Here is a 20,255-nt window from a genome sequence, read left to right as displayed (position 1 = left end):
GCTCATGATACTATGTATAAATAATCTATTCCTTACTGATATTATGAACTTTCGATTTTTGTTCGATAGTAAATCGAAATGCTTGGTCCGATTCGATTCGATTATCGATAGCAAATGGAGTCCGATTTTCAACCACTATGTGTCAGTAAGTAAGATTTTATCGGTTGTACACAGCAATGTCAATTTTATGTAAGTTTTTGACAATGTTCTTTATATCTGGCAATCGTATCATCTGCTTAGTCCCTTGAATTCAATAAAATGTAACGGTGATTTTTAAAGTCTACTGGCATGTATTTTACATACATGACATGCTTTAACTAAACACAGAACTTAATAGATTTAAAGTGAGGGACAGCACTAAGTTTTCTTGCTACCGGATGTGTGTTTCCGGTCATGTGACCAGTGCTGGAAAAACCCATCTTCAATAACCCATGTAAGATGAGTCGCGCACAACAAAGCGCCACTTCTTATTTCATTTTCTTATTTCATCGGCAAGCCTCGTTACCGGCCTACGCACGTGCCCTCGGGTCGGGATTTTTCTATCCGTACCGGAAACACATGATAGATACTTATAATCTTTGCATAATAAAAAAACATTGCTGGTCGAGAGAAAACACTGTGTTGAAGTTAGTGATTCTAACAGCCATATTCAATTTGGTCAAATCAGTTGTTCTCAAAACGGTAGTAAATTGATCATGGTATGGGTACAGTCCCTTATAACAATTTGTATTCGTACTGATATGAACCGATGTTAGATTTTATATTGTAATTGTTGCATTTTAAAGCGTATTTACGCCATCTTTGAAAGTAGGAAGTTTCATGTCAACTTGAATTTTGCAAATAGAATTTTATGTTCCCTGCGTGGTGTGTTCACTCTTTTTGAATGTAGAATGGTCAAATATTTATGATTAAAAACATTGATCTTGCAGGGATGTGATTTGTCCGCGGATTCGCGGAATTCCGCGGATCTAATGTCCCCAGAGACCCCACTCCTTCCCCCCCCCCCAAAAAAAAACCTGAAAAAAATATTTGGTTGCTTTCAGTTGTTTAAGTTAATATTCCAGTTTGCTTCAAATTTAAAGTCAGGAGAGCCCTCAAAAGAGCTTCTAAAAATCCATTTTTTCTTCTACAGTAGTGCACTTTTGACCCAAAGAGCGCCCCTTAAACCCATGGCCGAAAATGTTTCAGCCCTCCAGCTGCTAGGTCAATCACATCCCAGTCTTGATAAATGAAATAGTTTAACCTTAACTCTGAAGATAAGATTGAACTTCTTACCCTTTTATAAGACCAATTTATTGGTGATATAATGATAGGTCTGGTTTTCCCTAAAATAATTGTGAGAAATGTTTAAATTATATTTTGACAGCATCAACACTGATTGTGTCAAAGGTAGCTAAAAACCAAAATAAATTCTGAAGAGAAACTGGGCTTGCCTCCCTTGTTAAAATTTAGTTTGTTTAATTTAATTATGAAGATAATAGTATGAAGCTTGGTGATCTTTTTGTCGGTATTATGTTCTTTTCACAACAAAAGTGTAGGTTAGTAAATTAGAAAATTGGCACGATGTTGCGCGAGAGTGTGGTCTTGTGTTGTGGTGGAAACCGGAGTATCTGGAGAAACCCCACTTGTCCGCAGCTTGGTGCCCACAAACCAATCTCACATGTGTTCAGCCTGGGAATCGAACCTGGGTAGCCTTGGTGAGAAGCGAGTGCGCTAACCACCACGCTAACCGGACAACCCCTATCATTTATTGATGAAGCTATTTTGATGCATGTGTGTTCTGTTTGTGGGGTTTGTATGATTGTGTCTCATGTTCAATGTCTTTTGGATCCTTGACCGTCGGCTTTAATGCAGGGTTAATATTTGAATTTTACGCCATGGCGCGGTGTCCTACGTCCATCTGTTAACAATTTCTTATGAACACAAAATAGTCCTCAGTTTTGTAGTCATTTCTGTAGTTTTTCATATAAATATTGATAGAATCTCAAACAATCCTTTACAGTAATTCGATATCTATGAGAGCTTGTTTCCTTTTTAAATCCGCCAGATCTGCCTAAGCATAATTAGATAATGGCCCTTGAAGGCAAAATTGTACTCTTAATTTAAGGGAGACAACTTTGTATAGAGAGTTGTGTATTATTTTAGCATTTCTCTCCCTTCATCAAAACCATGGCTCATTGATTGCAACCCATTTAGGGTACAGTACACATATAGGATAAAAAAAAATACCATAAATGTAATTTTAGTTGAACATAGGCGCTAATGGGCGTTTTGTTCTACAGCTGCTACTGGGCTGTTCCTTGTAGTTTTCAATATATTAATGATCAAATTCTTGTATTAAAATATCATAAACACAGTTTTAACCCCAAATGAATATAAAATTATGTTTTTTATAATTTCTTTCTTTTTTGTTTAACAGTGCAAATCATGCAAAATATAACCATCTTTCTATAATAAACAAATGAAAATGTATCATGTTAACAAAACATCTTTATTTTTCCTTATCTTATTTCCAAAAATAATCTTGCACACATTATAAATACTTCTTTATATATATGTTAAAGCTGCATTCTCACAGATTGAATATTTTAACAACTTTTTTAATTACTTTTTGTCTTGGAACGAGCGAATTTATGCGAAAATGCATGGAAGCCAGTGATATAAGACTGCTTATGCATTTTTCTTAAACCGTTAGTAACGCTTTAATCCATAAAACATTAATTTTCAAACTGCAATATAAATATCTGCGATCTCATCTTTTGTCAGAAGTCTTATACCACTGGTTTGCAGATATTTACGCAAAAAGTGGCTCATTCCAAGACAAAAAATAAAAAAGTTGTCAAAATGGTAAATCTGTGAGAGTGCAGCTTTTAATTTTTATGAAATGTTTCAATGTTTACAGTATGGTTCAAAATGTAATGTATGAAAATAATTATACATTTTATATACACAATATTTATTTACAACTTGACATATACATTGTACTGGTGGAAAAAAATACTTGCTACCTGCTTCACATACACATTTTTTTCTAATGAGTTCTTACGGTCAGCTCAAATTTAGGGATCCTTACAATATGGCCACTTTTACGACCGATTTAAGAGTTGTGTTATGAGGTATAACAAGCTATATACAGTTAATTTTGGATTATTACGAGTTATTACAAGTATTCGTGGTAAGAATCCATGATTTGGGTTGTCACAGATAACGACAAGCAACATATGGGTGTTTTACAAGCTTTTTACGAATAGTATATTGCAGAATGTTACTATTCATCGAAGCTTTTACATGTTATAACGTCCTGTTTTACGTGTTGGTACAAATAGTTACGAGTTAGTCCATAAAGAAATTGTAAACTAATCATATGAAATTGTAAAAAATGATTGTTACATTTATGGGTTCTTACGAGCAGATTACTGATAGTTATGTGTTGTTGTGAGCGATTTACAATACTTGCGAATTGTTATGAGTTATTAAAGGTAAAGTCAATTTGTGGACAATCGTTAGAAGATTTTTGAATTGGCAAATAATTGCCTCACCTTTCACAGATCTTGATGAGTGTCTGTGAGTTGTTGCAAGTTATTAACGGATACCAGCGAGTTATTTAAGGATGCGTGCAATTGACTACGAGTTGGTGATCTGAATGGACTCCTAACAAATATTTGTGTATATGGAGCGGGTGTTAAATGTCAACATACCGCGTATATTCGATAATAAAGTTTCGTTATTCATCAGTTTACACATCAATAGACAAGTTAGACATCTTAAAGGAGTTTATCCTTATAATATATTACATAATTGAATCAATTAAAACATTTTAAACAAATTTTTGCAAAGATGAAGTTTGTGATAGAGGCCCTTGAATGATAAACAGGCCCCAATTTCTCAAAGCTTCTTAAAGCTGCACTCTCACAGATATACCATTTTTACAATTTTTGTCTTGGAAAGAACAAATATTCGCGTAAATATCTGTAAACCAATGATAAAAGATTGCTGATAAAAGATCAGATCGCAGATTTTCATATTTCCGTTCGAAAATGTTTTATGGCTTAAACCATTAATTACTAGCGGTTATAAAGAAAAATGCATAAAACATCAATTTTTGAACTTAAATATAAAAATCTGCAATCTAATTTTTTGTCAGCAGTCTTATATAACTAGTTTCTATGGATTTTCGAAAAAATTGGCTCTTTCCAAAACAAAAAATTAAAAAGTTGTCAAAACTTTTAACTTAACAGAATAAGCGTATTTTAATAAGCCAAAATACATACTTAAATTTGATTTTCATAATTTTAAACAAGTTTTTTGTGATGATCATAGAGTTTATCACTATCTTAAGTCTAAAAGACCTTTTAATATAATACAAATTATATAAACAAAACAATAGCGAGCTTAGAGATTAAAGGGACTAATATAATACACCAGATTGGCACCAAAAAGTTTTTTTCTGTAACGAATCTTAGGACAATTATTTAATAAAATGTTTTACTCTTTAATATCATAATTGTAAGAAAAATATACCAAAATGTAAAAAAAAAGAGAGTAGGAGACCGGGTTCGAACCGGTGTCACCAAAATTTCAGTCCAGTGTTGTATCCACTGTGCTACAAAGGCTTGATTACCCTAAACAGTTGGAATATTTAAGCTATATACCTAACTTGGTAATATCATGTGATAACATTGTATAGCCAATCAAGCATAAGAATGAATTCTACTAGGTATACATACCTAGTAATAATTTTTAATGGAAAAATATGAAAAATCTGCGAAAAATAAATTAATTGTAAACTATGTGGTACTTCAGTTAGTTAGTTTCAATGCATTGTACACATTGATACCAAGTTTATGTCAGTTTTCAACAATTTTTTTTTCGCTATTTCATCATAGGGTGTATAGCCCCTTTAATCATGTTATAAGGGATTTAAGAAGTTTCGAGAAATTGGGGCCGGTCTCAGCTTCATGCTTTCTTGATACACTGAGATTCAACAATATAAGGCAAACCAGAATGTATAACTCTACATTATCGCTCCAAAAATAATACATGCTCAAATCACATCAACAAAATAAACAACCAAATTTTGTACAACACAAAAATCACATAATAAAGCAAGAGGGCCGCAGATTGAAGGCCAATGCTCGTCTGTTTTATTGTTGCTGTTTTTCAGTTTATTGGCCTTGCTGTGTATAATTGTCTTGGTCAACATGTGTACCAAGTTTCATTTAAATATCTTAATTACTTATTTTTTGAGTAAAAGTCCTAAATATTTAAAATCAATAAGATCAACATTTGTGTACCTCAACGCCAACGACACTAATTCTATGACAATACCTTGACTTTTTTCATTGAAAAAAGACAGAGGAACTTAACTGAGATCATAATACAGAATAAGAGGTCTGTAACCATGGTTACCGCTTCACTATATAATTGTTCACAACTAACTATTTTAAAGTTTCAAAATCTAATGCCATTATTTTGTACGAAACTTAATCTAACAATTAAGTAATGGCTGGCAACCATGGTTACCGCTTTGCTATATAATTGTGAACAACTTTCTATTTTAAAGTTCTAAAATGTAATGCCATTATTTTGTACAAAACTAAATCTAACAATTAAGTAATGGCCGGTAACCATGTTTACCGCTTTGCTATATAATTGTTAGCAACTAACTATTTTAAAGTTTCAAAATCTAATGCCATTATTTTATACAAAACTAAATCTAAACAATTAAGCAATGGCTGGTAACCATGGTAACTGCTTCGCTATATAATTGTTCGCAACAAACTATTTTAAAGTTTCAAGAATTAATGCCATTATTTTATACAAAACTAATTCAAAACAATCAAGATATGTGCACAAATATGAAAGACAAATAACAACCATGATACGTTTTTTACAGCTACCAAACAACTGCAAAACGACATTTCCATTACAAATCTTCCTTCTTAGTTACAATACTATCAAATTTGGAGATATCTAAATCTTCTTGCTCTGTCTGGATATCACTATCTATGGAATAGGGCACATTGAAGGATATATGTGGGCAGTCATCTATATTCTGACAAAACAGTTTTTCCAATGTAGCGGATTTCACCAGATCAAAACCAACATCGCCCCCAAAAGTTGATGGTTTCCAATGCTGTTTTGAGCATATCGGAGCCGACATAAGTCCCTTCACAGAAAACGGCCCTCCTAGCTCAATGATTGTCGAACCAAATATGGCGTTTGGACGAGTTTTCTCAGCGACTAAGCCGACGTAGAACTCCACAGCGTCTATTTCTCCGCCATACAATTCTGAAAGCTGATGAGCTATCTCTGTCTCACCTAAAGAAAAAACAGCAACAAAAATTTGAGCGTTAGTTTAAAAATATTAAACACATTGTTTTGACATCATCATTTACTTAAATTTTGGGAAATGAGAAAAGATTCCCACTGGTATTTTTTTTATTTTCATTGAAATCATGTTAATTTAATAGTGAATCTTCTCATAATAGTGAAAGTGATGAGAGTGTTGGTGTTGATGATGATGACGATGATGATGATGATGACGACGATGATGACAACAATGACCCCGATAACAATGATGATGATGATGATGATGATGATGATGATGATGATGATAGTTATGACGATGATATTGACGATGTTGATGATTGACAACGACAGCAATGATGACAACAATGTTGCAAATGATTATGATGCCTATTAATTACTTATACCCTAAGCAACTAACCTGTCAAATCCTCAAAAGTTTTATACGGCAGAAGCCCAAATCTTTTCCTATACTGATTGAAGGATTGGTATCGCAACGTGCGGCCATGTTGAATTGTCTGCTTGGCCACGGGTAGCGTGAACTCATTGTGGTTATTAGTTGTGAACTGAAAAATTAAATAAAAAAAATAAATATTAATTTAGTGGTCGACATTTTCCCAATGAAAAGGCAGTGTAGATTGTGTGTTTGGCCACGTGTAATGTGAACTCATTGTGGTTATTGGTTGTGAATTTTAAAAAAAAATATAAAAAAAAGTGGCTAGTATCGCAGCTTAGAGCCATGTTGAATTGTCTGCTTGGCTACGGGTAATGTTAACTCATTGTGGTTATTGGTTGTGAACTGAAAAATAATAATAAAAAATAAAATAAAAATAATTTAGTGGTCGACATTATATTTTTTTCCCAATAAAAAGGCAGCGTAGAATTGTCTGTTTGGCCACGTGTAATGTGAAGTTCACACCACACGTGGCCAAACAGACAATTCTACACTGCCTTTTGTGAACTCATTGTGGTTATAGGTAATGAACAAAAAAAAAAGTAAAAAAATAGTGGCTGGTATCGCTGTGTTCGGCCATGTTGAATTGTCTGCTTGCCTACGGGTAATGTTAACTCATTGTGGTTATTGGTTGTGATTTTTAAACAAAAATATATAAAAAAAAAATTATATTTAATTGTCAACATTATATTTTGTCAAATGAAAAGGCAGTTAAAAATTTCTCAAATTTTCCAATAGATTTATTTCAGTAAACAAGCAGTATGCGACGCTGAAGTCACATCAAGCCAGGGGCGTAGCTTGACGAAAATATATGTGTAGGCCACTTTTTAAAGTACTGACCATATGAAACTTTCGATAAATAATATACGAAACATTAATGTCGCGTGAAAATGAATTTTAGAGCATAGGAAAACGATATATTTGAATATTTGAAATACCCGGTTTCCGATATATTAAAGCACATTTGTCGGAATTTCATATTTTAGACCATTTTCCCTTCCAACCTCCCTATGCCTTCAGTTTTTATTGCAGATTTGGCATTTTTATTTTTTCGTTTTTTCTGAAAAATGTGTAGGCCGCGGCCTACACGGCCTATAGGAAGCTACGCCCCTGCATCAAGCCATTTATTTTTGAAACTACATACTAACAATCTTGAACCATTATGATGCAGCAGCTCTATTATTTTTTTATTTTTTTTTAGAAAATGAAATTGTCTTTGTCATTTGTATAGTTAAATTAAATGAAGAGCCAATAATATTTGTTAGATATGTATGCTTTGGGGTTTTTATTAAGGCCTAAAAAAAATAATTGTTTGGTTAGGGTTACATCCTTTTCAAAAATAGGTAGGGTAGGTAGGCTTTTTATTTTTTTTTTATTTTTTTTTTTTATTAGGCTTTATATAAGAATATCATTTTCATCATTGGAGAATGGTGTTAAAGCTATCTTCTGTATAAACGTTTAAGGTTTAAACTACATATTGAAAAGCAATTAAAAAAAAACGAAAAAAAAATTATTATTATTTTTTTTTTTTTTTAGTTTTTCATTTTTTTTTTTCAAACTGACTATAAAAACGGTAGGGTCGGCGCCTATTCCGTAGGTAGGGTCGGGTAACCCGAACCAAATGTATTTTTTTAAGGCCTAATTAAGAGTTTGAAGATATAATAAAAAATCTCTTTTATTTGTGAATTATAAACAAATAAAGGTGTAAGGCTTAAACTTCGAAAATTCAATTTTAATTATGAGACTGATCCATTTAGAGTATAATTTTATACACAAGTAAAAAAATGTTAAGACTATCTTTTATTTTTCTTTAATATTACAGTAGTTTTTTTTTCTCCATATAGGACACATGATGTTATCTTTTTGTGAAAAATTGAAAACAGCTTCATGTCTGCATTAAAGAGTATTTTTTAATTCACCGTTGTAAGTGTGCACCCGGTATATATGTCTTTTAGCTTATCAAAAGAATTAATCAGAAAAAATATGAACAAATTAGTAATAACTTGTTGTCATTAAAAGCTCTCTCCATAAGAATGACATCTTTGTGACAGCTAATGTTAATATATTATGTTTGCCTGAAGAAAATAATTTAGAAGCAAGTAACCATGAAATGTTTCTGCGTGTGGTAGGATATTTGAGCTTCTATATCATAAAATTTTACAATTGATATTTCGCAAAAAAATATTCCCTATTGGATATGATTAAAATTATGACCAGCATTGTCATTACACCACATTAACTTTTTCAAAAAAAAATTCTGCTTTCCTAAATAGTATTTAGAGTTTTTATATGATTTTCTAATAATTTACCCCCTGCATATAATATATCCTAGCAAACTGTTTATCCCAGTGTATTATCTATCCTAGTGTGTGTGTTCCATCCTAGCATATATTATATATCCTATTATATATTATAACATCTGATATATCCTAGCATATTATATATCCCAGCTTTAATATATCCTAGCATATTTACATTATAACATCTGATATATCCTAGCATATTATATATCCCAGCTTTAATTATACATTATAACATCTGATATATCCTAGCATATTATATATCCCAGCTTTAATATATCCTAGCATATTATACATTATAACATCTGATATATCCTAGCATATTATATATCCCAGCTTTAATATATCCTAGCATATTTACATTATAACATCTGATATATCCTAGCATATTATATATTATAACATCTGATATATCCTAGCATATTATATATCCCAGCTTTAATATATCCTAGCATATAATACATTATAACATCTGATATATCCTTGCATATTATATATCCCAGCTTTAATATATCCTAGCATATTATACATTATAACATCTGATATATCCTAGCATATAATATCTCCCAGCTTTAATATATCCTAGCATATTATATATTATAACATCTGATATATCCTAGCATATAATATATCCCAGCTTTAATATATCCTAGCATATTATATATCCAAGCATATGATCTTTCCTTGTAAATCATATATCACAGCATTTGATATATCCTAATGTTTAATATATCATAACATATGATCTGCCATAGGTTATCATATATCCTAGCATATTATCTTTTCAAGCATATGATTTATCCTAGCATATCATCTATCCTAGCATATTATATATACTATTATATTATTTATCACAGCGTATGATATTTCGTAACCTATTATATATCCTAGCATATTATCTTTCCTAGCATACTATCTATCCTAGCATATTATTTATCCTGAGCATTTTATTTATCACAGGGTATGATATTTCTTAACATATTATATACCCTGAGCATTCTATTTATCACAGGGTATGATATTTCTTAACATATTATATATCCTAGCATCTTAAAGACAGTAAATGATATGGCTACACAAATTAAGACCAACAAATATTTCAGATTCAATATTTCTATCCATAAACTAAATAGAAGGCTTAAATTACTGGATTAAAAAAGACAAAAAAATACTTACAGCCCCAGCTCTTTCGTTGACCAATCCATTGACGAAATCTCGCATTCCGTGTTTTACAACGATATCGGGACGGAAAAGGAAATCCTTTACACCATAAGTAGTTCCTGATATGTTGAAAGTCTCCGGCATTATTGGATGCCAGTGATACATGTGGTTGAATTCGGCAGTAATTCGGTTTGAATACTGATGAGATTCCCCGAAAAGTAGTTCCGGTTTGAACTTTAGTTGGTAATGGTAGTTGCTTAAATGTTGGACGTAATCTTCGATAGTGATTTTGATGGTTTCACCTGCAGAAAAAAATTGTTATAAGTTTGCTTTAAAATTAGAAGATTAAATCCTATTTTCAACTCTTCATTGATGTTCTGGCCTTTAAGTCAACAGTTGCATTTACACAGTTATATTAATATTAATATATGTTAATTAACAAAAGCAATAAACAAATGATCAGTAGTATCATTAGTATTTGCGCTCAGCCTGAATAAATAACATTTCTATATAATTAACACAAATCACAATTGTTAACTAATATACAAATAGGCAAAATATTCTTAAAATTATTGGAAATTAAAAATTTAATTCAAATTCATTCAAACTTACCAAGAATGACTAGTTTTCCTGTCTGGAACAATTGTTCGTCGTCCCACTCAGGGTGCTCCCCCTTGAGGACGTCACAGACCCGGTTATGTTCCCGCATCCAAATTGTCGCGTACATGAACAGACCCGGGAGGAGCCCAAAGTCTTTGTGGCCAAGGGCAAAACGGATTTCCTGCGGAACATTTGGTGGGTACGACATAGGAACGTCAGCGTCTTTTAAATGAAGTGGCCAAGTTTCACCATTTATTGTCTGAAAAAGTTGATAGTATATTACTAAATAATACTAAAAACGTAAACTTTACTTGATAAGTTGATATAATAAACAAACTAGAACTCCGCGAGTCGGATGTGTCGCCTGACGAATTATTTACTGTCGACATTATAGCTGTTAGATAGGCATTTTATTCATTTATAGACAATGATGTTGCCATTTAACTTTCAAGTGAAGCTTCCTGTCAAGTTTCATTGAATTTGGCCAGGTAGTTTCAGAGGAGATGTTCTTTAAGCAATTGTTGACAGACGGACAACGGACAAAGACCAATCACAATAGCTCACCTTGAGCACTTCGTGCTCTGGTGAGCTAAAAAAAGTGTGCAAGGTAAAGTTAAACATGAAAATTAACAAAGGGCAATGACTCTAATATGGAAGCAAGAGATACAGTTTTTGTGCACTGCAATTCCCTTCAATAAGATCTATCTATCTATAAAGTTTCGAGTTGATAACTCTTATAGTTTTCGAGAAATGCCCCGGACAAAATTTAAGCTTGAAAATTAACAAAGGGCAATAACTCTAAACATATAGATGCAAGAGTTACGGTTTTTGTGCACTGCACTTTCCCTCAATCAGATATACCTATGGAATAAGTTTCAGGTTGATACCTCCTATAGTTTACGAGATATGCCACGGACAAAACCTAAGCATGAAAATTAACAAAGGGCAATAACTCTAAAAATATGGCATCAAGAGTTACGGTTCTTGTGCACTGCACTTGCCCTCAATGAGATCTATCTAGCTATGAAGTTTCAAGATGATACCTCTTATATTCTTCAAGATATGCCCCGGACAAAACTTTAAGCATGAAAATTAACAAAGGGCAATGACTTTAAAACTAAGAAAGCAAGAGTTACTGTTATTGTGCACTGCACTTGCCCTCCATGAGATCTATCTACATATGAAGTTTCAAGTTGATAACTCTTATATTCTACAAGATATGCCCCGGACAAAACTTTAAGCATGAAAATTAACAAAGGGCAATAACTTTAAAACTAAGAAAGCAAGAGTTACCGTTATTGTGCACTGCACTTGCCCTCCATGAGATCTATCTACATATGAAGTTTCAAGTTGATAACTCTTATATTCTACAAGATATGCCCCGGACAAAACTTTAAGCATGAAAAATAACAAAGGGCAATAACTCTAAAATATGGTAGCAAGAGTAACAGTTCTTGTGCACTGCACTTGCCCTCAATTAGATCTATCTAAATATGAAATTTCAAGTTGATACCACTAATGGTTTAGGAGATATACCACGGACAAGCGAAAATGGGACGCGGACGCCGCCGCCGCCGACAAAAGTAACCCCTATGTCGTCTTTTCAGGCGACACAAAAATTATTTGTTTTTTACCTATATGCTGATTCTAAACTTAAAAAAATAATCTCTGATATACATGTGTTCTAAAAAAAAGTCAAAATGACATTAAAATGGAAATTAGACACAAAACAAAATTTTGATTTTAATAAATATGTAGTGATTGTTTTTGAAACGATGGCAAGCATGGGTATAATTTTTTGATCATCATTGGATGATATTGATAGTTGTTGCTGATGATGATGATACAGTTATTGTTGGACATGATTATCATCAATTAAAAGTTTCTGCTGTTGCTAAATGATGCTAATGCTAATCCTGCTGAGGATGATGGTGATGATGATGATGAGTGGAAAGGCTGCTGCTGCTGCCACTGTTGCTGATTGTGGTGCTGATTGTGGTGGTGATGATGATGATGATGATGATGATGATGATGATGATGATGATGATGATGATGATGATGATGATGATGATATGATGATGATGATGATGATGATGATGATGATGATGATGATGATGATGATGATGATGATGATGATGATGATGATGATATGATGATGATGATATGATGATGATGATGATGATGATGATGATGATGATGATGATGATGATGATGATGATGATGATGATGGTGACGACGATGATGTCGACGATAACAATAGCTGTAATAATACCTGCATTCTCAACTTTCCGTCTTCAAAACTTCTTAACGTATTCTCAACCTGTTTATCTTTACCATACACGTGCGAAACATCCACCTGCAAATAAATGATCAATTAAATTAAAAAAGTACAAGATGGGAAAATTTGCGATCTGATTTTTTGTCAGCAGTCTTACATTACTGGTTTCCATGCATTTTCGCATAAATTGGCTAGTTCCAAGACAAAAAATAAAAAAAGTTGTCAAAACGCTCAATCTGTGAAAGTAGAGCTTTATGGATAAAGTCATATCGATGGCTTCAAGTCAAAACACAGAAAGTAAAAAGGTTTCAGTAGCAACATTGTTCATGTATTTTCTTGGTTATTTGATCACTTACAGTTTAAAAAAATCTGACCATCAAGCACACTGTGTGGCCAGTAGCTCGGCAAGCCTCGTTACCGGCTTCTACATGTGCCCTTGGGTCGGATCCCCCCCCCCCGCATACATGAGAATGAAACTTATTCTTACCCCGTGTCCACCCCACTGAAAACCTGGCCCTCGTTTAAAGTCTGTCTTGAAGAACTGATGCGTAAAATGCTGTGCGAAGAACGTAAACATAGCATTAGATCCGATGGGTCCAGGTTTGAAATGAGTTCTCCTCATAAGTCTTTCCACAATAACACCTGCGTCGGGTAGCTCCTTCGGACCTTTAAATGGATAATGTGAACATTGGGACGATTGTATTTTATAAGTTAACAAAAATGTGAACAGCATCGTTGTTAACTTTAAAAGGTTGAGCTCATATCTTTGAATAAAACAAGAAAATGTGTCAAATCTTGTTGACATACCGGTACTTTAAAGAACAAAAGCATCCATTGAAATTCAATAGCAAAAAAGATTATTACATTGGAGCGATTGTACTGTTAAAGTTAACAACTTTGTTTACAGCATTGTTGTTAACTTAAAAAGGTTGTGCTTATATGTTTGAATGAAATGAGAACAGCTGAAACAAATGTGTCAAATCTAGTTGGAAATAATGCTCTAACCACAAGAGCATCCATTGAAATTACAGAGCAATTATGATTTGAATTTTGACAACACAGATTTTTACATCATTGTTAACTAAAACAAAGTTCTAAACATTATTGGCCACTCTGATGTTTCAATATGATTTTCAAAAACATTGCAAAACCTTAACAATTAATATTTACTGATAATTATAAATTATAATAGTTTGATCATTTTCAACTAAATGTAATAATATACCGGCCAGTATTGAAGCTGAACTGACAGAATATTGACTTAAACTGACTTACCTAAAGTTTTGATGTCAAAGCATGGTAATGTTCCTTACACAAATGTATTAAATAAAATCTAAGAGAACTAAAAAAATATATATAAAAAATTGATCTATAAAAAACTTGAGTAAAATTTCTTATTAAGGCCTAAAAAAAAAATGTTTGGTTAGGGTTACATCCTTTTCAAAAATAGGTAGGGTAAGTAGGCTTTTTTTTTTTTTTTTTTTTTTTTTTATTAGGCTTTATACAAGAATGTCATTTTCATCATTGGAGAATGGTGTTAAAGTCATCTTCTATATAAGCAATTAAGGTTTTAAACTACATATTGAAAAGTTTTTCTTTCTTTTTTCAAACTGACTATAAAAACGTTAGGGTCGGCGCCTATTCCGTAGGTAGGGTCGGGTAACCCGAACCAGATGTATTTTTTTTTAGGCCTAATCAAAAACATGTCAATTACCAACAACCCCAAGTGGGGTAGGACAGTCTTTAGGGACTGGCGGGAGGGCTCGTGCAAAGTATGATCGGTTACTGAAAGCCTCGTAGGTCACGTAATCGTGTTCCGATGTGTACAATGGCGGAGAATCAATCATGGACCCTCGCACTGAAAATAAAATAATTTTGTCAGATTTCTATATTTTATTGATTTTTTTATGTTAAATATTACCTATGCATTTAATTTTTAAAATCATTTAAAGGCTCCTGTTTAGACAAAAACCTAAGAACATCATCCTTCAGATGCCTGGGCCGATATTTGATCATAAAACATCTTAAGTTAATTTCCTAAGTTAAATATCTTAATTACTGGTCATATGATATAATAATTTAATTATATCTAAAATCTTTTATTTTCAATAATTATATGTAATATACATACTTTTATTTAAAAAAGAAAGAATAAAACTTTTTTTCTTTTTTTTTAATTTGACATTGAAAAGTTTAAGAAATTGACATACGTTAAGAAGTGACTCAAGATGTTTCATGATTACAGCCCCAAACAATAGAACATTCAAGAGCAATTGTTAAACAAAGTGAATATGAAGTTCCTGGCAACTTTCTAACTTAAGTCAATTTCCTAAGCTAAGTATCTCTCTGAACATAGGATACAATAACTTAAAAGTATGAAAATCTTAAATACTTTATTCTATTGAATATAGATACTTTATACTATACTAATACTACTATATTTAAAAAAAATCTTTTCATTTGCTTATAACAAGTTAAAGAAATCAACTTAAGTTAAAAAATGACTTACAGCTGCACTCTCAAATTTCAACATTTTTTTATTTATTTTTTGTCGCAAAATCAGCTGATTTTTCCATCAATGCCTTGAATTCAGTCCCAACTCACAATAGAACAGATCTCAATTGTTCCCAAAAAGGCCCAAAATTTCATCATTAATATTGAAAACTTCGATCTTGCCTTTAGTCATCACTGGTTTCCAGACATTCAAACAAAAATTGTCTCGTTCCAAGACAAAAAATTAAAAAAAGTTGTCAAAATGGTCAATCTGTGAGAGTGCAGCTTTAAGATGTTTTATTAATTAAATAATGGCCATTGACTCAGAGGCTAAAGTTACACTAATAGACCATCAATTTAACCAAGAAAAGTTGGACAGCGAGGCAATAATGATAATTAACCTTTGCTGTGTTTTATATTGCTATTTTATTTTATAGACAGACATGATTGTTAAAAATACGTAATAATAACTAGAGCTGTCACAGGAGTGACGAATACCCCCAAATGCCGCCTGGACACAGGAATGGCAAACCATTCCTTTGAAAAGAGGCCATAACTCCAAGGTTACTGCAGACTGCATCTTCTTTTATCATGCATGTCTTGTTTTATTTAAATCTGTTGAGTAATTTAGAAGTTACACTGCTGACAAGAAAAACTAGCCTTTCATGAGTTATCGTACGGAAACCGTTTTTCTATTTTTAGTAACAGTGACCTTGACCTTGGCCTCACCAGCCCCAATATCGAACTTGACCTGTATCTTCTGATGTTACACCTGTGTACCAAAAATTGTTCAAATCTGTCTAGCCTTTCATGAGTTATCGTCCAGAAACCGTTTTTCTATTTTTAGTAACAGTGACCTTGACCATGGCCCCACCAGCCCCAATATCGAACTTGACCTGTATCTTCTGATGTTACACCTGTGTACCAAAAATTGTTCAAATCTGTCAAGCCTTTCATGATTTATCATCCGGAAACCGTTTTTCTATTTTTAGTAACAGTGACCTTGACTTTGGCCCCACCAGCCCCAATATCGAACTTGACCTGCATCTTCTAATGTTACACCTGTGTACCAAAAATTGTTCAAATCTGTCAAGCCTTTCATGAGTTATCGTCCGGAAACCGTTTTTCTATTTTTAGTAACAGTGACCTTGACCTTGGCCCCACCAGCCCCAATATCGAACTTGACCTATATCTTCTGATGTTACACCTGTGTACCAAACTGTATCTTCTAATGTTACACCTGTGTACCCAAAATTGTTCAAATCTGTCTAGCCTTTCATGAGTTATCGTCTGGAAACCATGAAAACCGACAGACCGACCGACCGACCGACAGACCGACCGACAAGCTCACTCCTATATACCCCCTCAAACTTCGTTTGTGGGGGTATAATAATTGTATAACCATTAATGTAAAACAAATGTAATTGCCTTATTTAAATGAAATGATGACTTTCTTATGTTAAAATGAAACGTCATACTTAAATAAAATGATGACTTACTTATGTTAAATTGAAATATGTTTTATGTCAGAATAAATGTGTCAATTCTCCTTTGATTGATATATGTGGTTAAAGAAAATAAAATTATTAATATATATTTAAAGCTGCACTCTCACAGATTGAACATTTTGAAAACTTTTTTATTTTTTGTCTAATGGAGCGAGCAAATTTTTGCGAAAATCCATGGAAACAAGTTATATAAGACTGCTGACAAAAAAACAGATCGCAGATTTTTACATTTATGTTCAAAAATTGATGTTTTATGTATTTTTCTTAAACCGTTAATAACGGTTTAAACCATAAAACATTAATTTTCGAACAGAAATATGAACATCTACCATCTGATTTTTTGTCAGCAATCATATATCATTGGTTTGCAGATATTTACGCAAAAATTTGCTCTTTCCAAGACAAAAATTAAAAAGTTGTAAAAATCGTAAATCTGTGAGAGTGCAGCTTTAAAGGAAAAAAACATTAACAATTGGTACCAGAAGACTGACCTATACTTTGACAGATTAGGCTGAATGTTCATAACTTTGTTATATTGCTACTTCTTAGTTATTATTGTAATAACTAGTATGCATTATTTAACCTGATGATTTATGTTTTCGTCCAGTTTCATTTAATATTTACACATAATATTACAGTATTATTATCAAAGTGAATAAGACTCAGAGGTCGTTTGAACAGGCAGTCGTTCAGAAATCGACGGTTAGTTGAGGGCAAAGCTTAGTCCCAACCATTATTCCTGCTATTTTCATAGGCCTTAGCGGCAGTTAATCGATCTTACATTTGTTGTTTTCAAAAAACATCAACAAAAGAGGGCCATTTCCAATATGCAATCATGATGTTGATTGCCAGAGATAAAAGAGTAAATAAAATGCAGCCATGATGGCAATTTATTACCACTGTTTTGATTGGTTGCTGGTTTGAAACAAAGCCCAATCAAAATTGTCAAAACTCAATGGCTTCAGCTATGGTATCAAATTGTTTGAACAGGAAAATCTTTTTTTAGGCGTACAGGCTTAAACTTCAAACTTACTTGGACAGGCAGAAATTGAACAATTCTGGAAAGTCTTATTTTATTTGACATATTGTAATACATTCGTTTTGTAATCCAGTTGAAGTAACTCTAGCTTAAAATTTGTATTTACTGTTAACATGAATACCTCCGCTGCATACTGTTTTTCGCAGATGGGGTCAAATATATTTTTAAAAAGGTACTTTAATTTTGCTTCACAGATTGTTATAAGTTTGTTTTGTAATTCAATCTCTTGGTTAAAATTTGATTGAAATGTTAACATAGCAGATAACATTACACATATATACATTTCCATTTTCAAAATTATCTTCAGCTCCGCAAATATATTTATTCAAACACAGACAAAAAAACACATCTAAGGCTTACAAATTGCAAATTAGATTAACATCTTCGACCTCTTATATGCACGAAATGCACCAATGTTTTAAAACAGAAAGATAACATTAAGATCAAAATCCTCAGATAACTAAAAACATACAAACGTATCAAGAGATAATATACCATGACAAACATTTCAGTGCACGATATATGCACGCATCAATATTGCAATATTGATTGATCTATAGACATTAGATTTAATGAAATTCGATCAGATTTATTGTTGGCAATTTTTTTTCAAGCATTTTTCAAATGAGTTACATGTAGATTTAATGAAATTCGATCACAGATTTATTGTTGGCAATTTTTTTTTCAAGCATTTTTCTAATGAGTTACATATAGGTTTAATGAAATTCGATCACAGTTTTATTGTTGGCAAGATTTTTTCAAGCATTCATTGTTCCAAAGAGTCACATGAGCTTGCTATCCGCATTCAACACAATAGAGCTTATACAAAATCCCTGTCTGATGGTGATATTAATTTCGTACATTGTTTGAATTGATTAAAGGAAAAAATGTTTTTGAGGTATTCTGAAATCTTTTTGCGTCCACATTTCCGGATCTTATATAAATATATTTTTCTGGTGATTTGTTTCGAGTGATTTTGCCACTGCTGAATGTAGCTGATGTTATTTTATAAGTAGATATAGAATTTTCTATGTTTGAGTAAAACAAATTGCGTTTATAAGCAAAATTTGTGCACATTTGGATTAAAAGGCATTCAGCTGTGGGACACTGAAACATTTACATCGATTTAATTGAATATTAAATTTTACAAGAAAACGTTTAAGTTGAAAGTTTGCTAATTTTTTATTACATAAATTCATCACATAAATTATCAAATTTGTTTTCAGTTGTCTACAAAGAACAAATCGATATAATAAACACTTGAAAAACTTGCACATATACATGAATTCATGTAAATTGCTTTATATACATTGTTAAGGTCTGGGCCAGTATTCCATATTCATCTTATCCTTATCCTTAGATAAGCCTCAGTGATTCCATTCCACCTATATAACTGGTTACCATGGATTTTCGCAAAAATTAGCTTGTTCCAAGACAAAAAATAAAAAAGTTGTCAAAACGATCAATCTGTGCGAGTGCAGCTTTAATGAAGTATTTGATAATGTGCTCACTTATTTAAATATTATAAACAAGATGTTTCAAATCTTGTTAGAAATACAGCAGATCACGAGCGTATCGATGAAACTTCCATTACAGTAATGATTCAAAAGTTAACAAAGATGATGTTAACAATGTTGTTAACTTTAACAGTTTGTGTACAATCGGCCCATTGTGTTTGGTTTCCAGCACTAAAACTTAATTATGTACTGCAAGTAAATCATTTTCATGATTACATCTAACAGTGGTTTATGATCCAGTTAACGATTTTTGGGATCATTTTAGTTTGAAAATCTAGAGTATGCACAAAATCTAGGGTTTAAAGCTGCACTCTCACAGATAGAACGTTTTTACAACTTTTAATTTTTTGTCTTGGAACCAGGCAATTTTTGCGAAAATGCATGGAAGCCAGTTAGGGCTATTCCAGTTAAACATATATCCCACCCCAGGACGGCAAAATAAAGAAATTCTGTAGGGGGTAGGTCTTTTTCTTAATATGCTACTGTAGGGGGTGGTGATAAGTCCAATTTCGCTTCTATAGGGGGGCGTCATTTTCTTTTTTGCTTCTGACCGTATCTGCTCATTTATATTCACTGCCTGATGGTGAAATACCGTT

General features: G+C 32.5%; 1 protein-coding gene across 3 annotated transcripts in view; it reads right to left on the bottom strand.

Moving 5' to 3' along the window:
• Positions 1-2,511: 2,511 nt before the first annotated feature.
• LOC128224045 (prostaglandin G/H synthase 2-like) overlaps positions 2,512-20,255 on the bottom strand; it is a 63,463-nt gene continuing 45,719 nt past the window's right edge. For all 3 annotated transcript variants that reach the window (XM_052933676.1, XM_052933677.1, XM_052933675.1), the window contains 7 exons: positions 14,817-14,960; positions 13,590-13,768; positions 13,097-13,180; positions 10,837-11,083; positions 10,240-10,526; positions 6,731-6,875; positions 2,512-6,321 (listed from right to left, as the gene is read on the bottom strand). In XM_052933676.1, coding sequence (XP_052789636.1) covers positions 5,927-6,321; positions 6,731-6,875; positions 10,240-10,526; positions 10,837-11,083; positions 13,097-13,180; positions 13,590-13,768; positions 14,817-14,960 — 1,481 coding nt within the window. In that variant the 3' untranslated portion in view covers positions 2,512-5,926. The remainder of the gene's footprint in view (positions 6,322-6,730; positions 6,876-10,239; positions 10,527-10,836; positions 11,084-13,096; positions 13,181-13,589; positions 13,769-14,816; positions 14,961-20,255) is intronic.

The sequence above is a fragment of the Mya arenaria genome, chromosome 17 (genome assembly GCF_026914265.1).
Source record: "Mya arenaria isolate MELC-2E11 chromosome 17, ASM2691426v1".
Classification (NCBI taxonomy): Eukaryota; Metazoa; Mollusca; class Bivalvia; order Myida; family Myidae; genus Mya; species Mya arenaria.
Note: the sequence above shows the minus strand (reverse complement) of the source record. Positions and strands in the feature narration are given on the sequence as shown.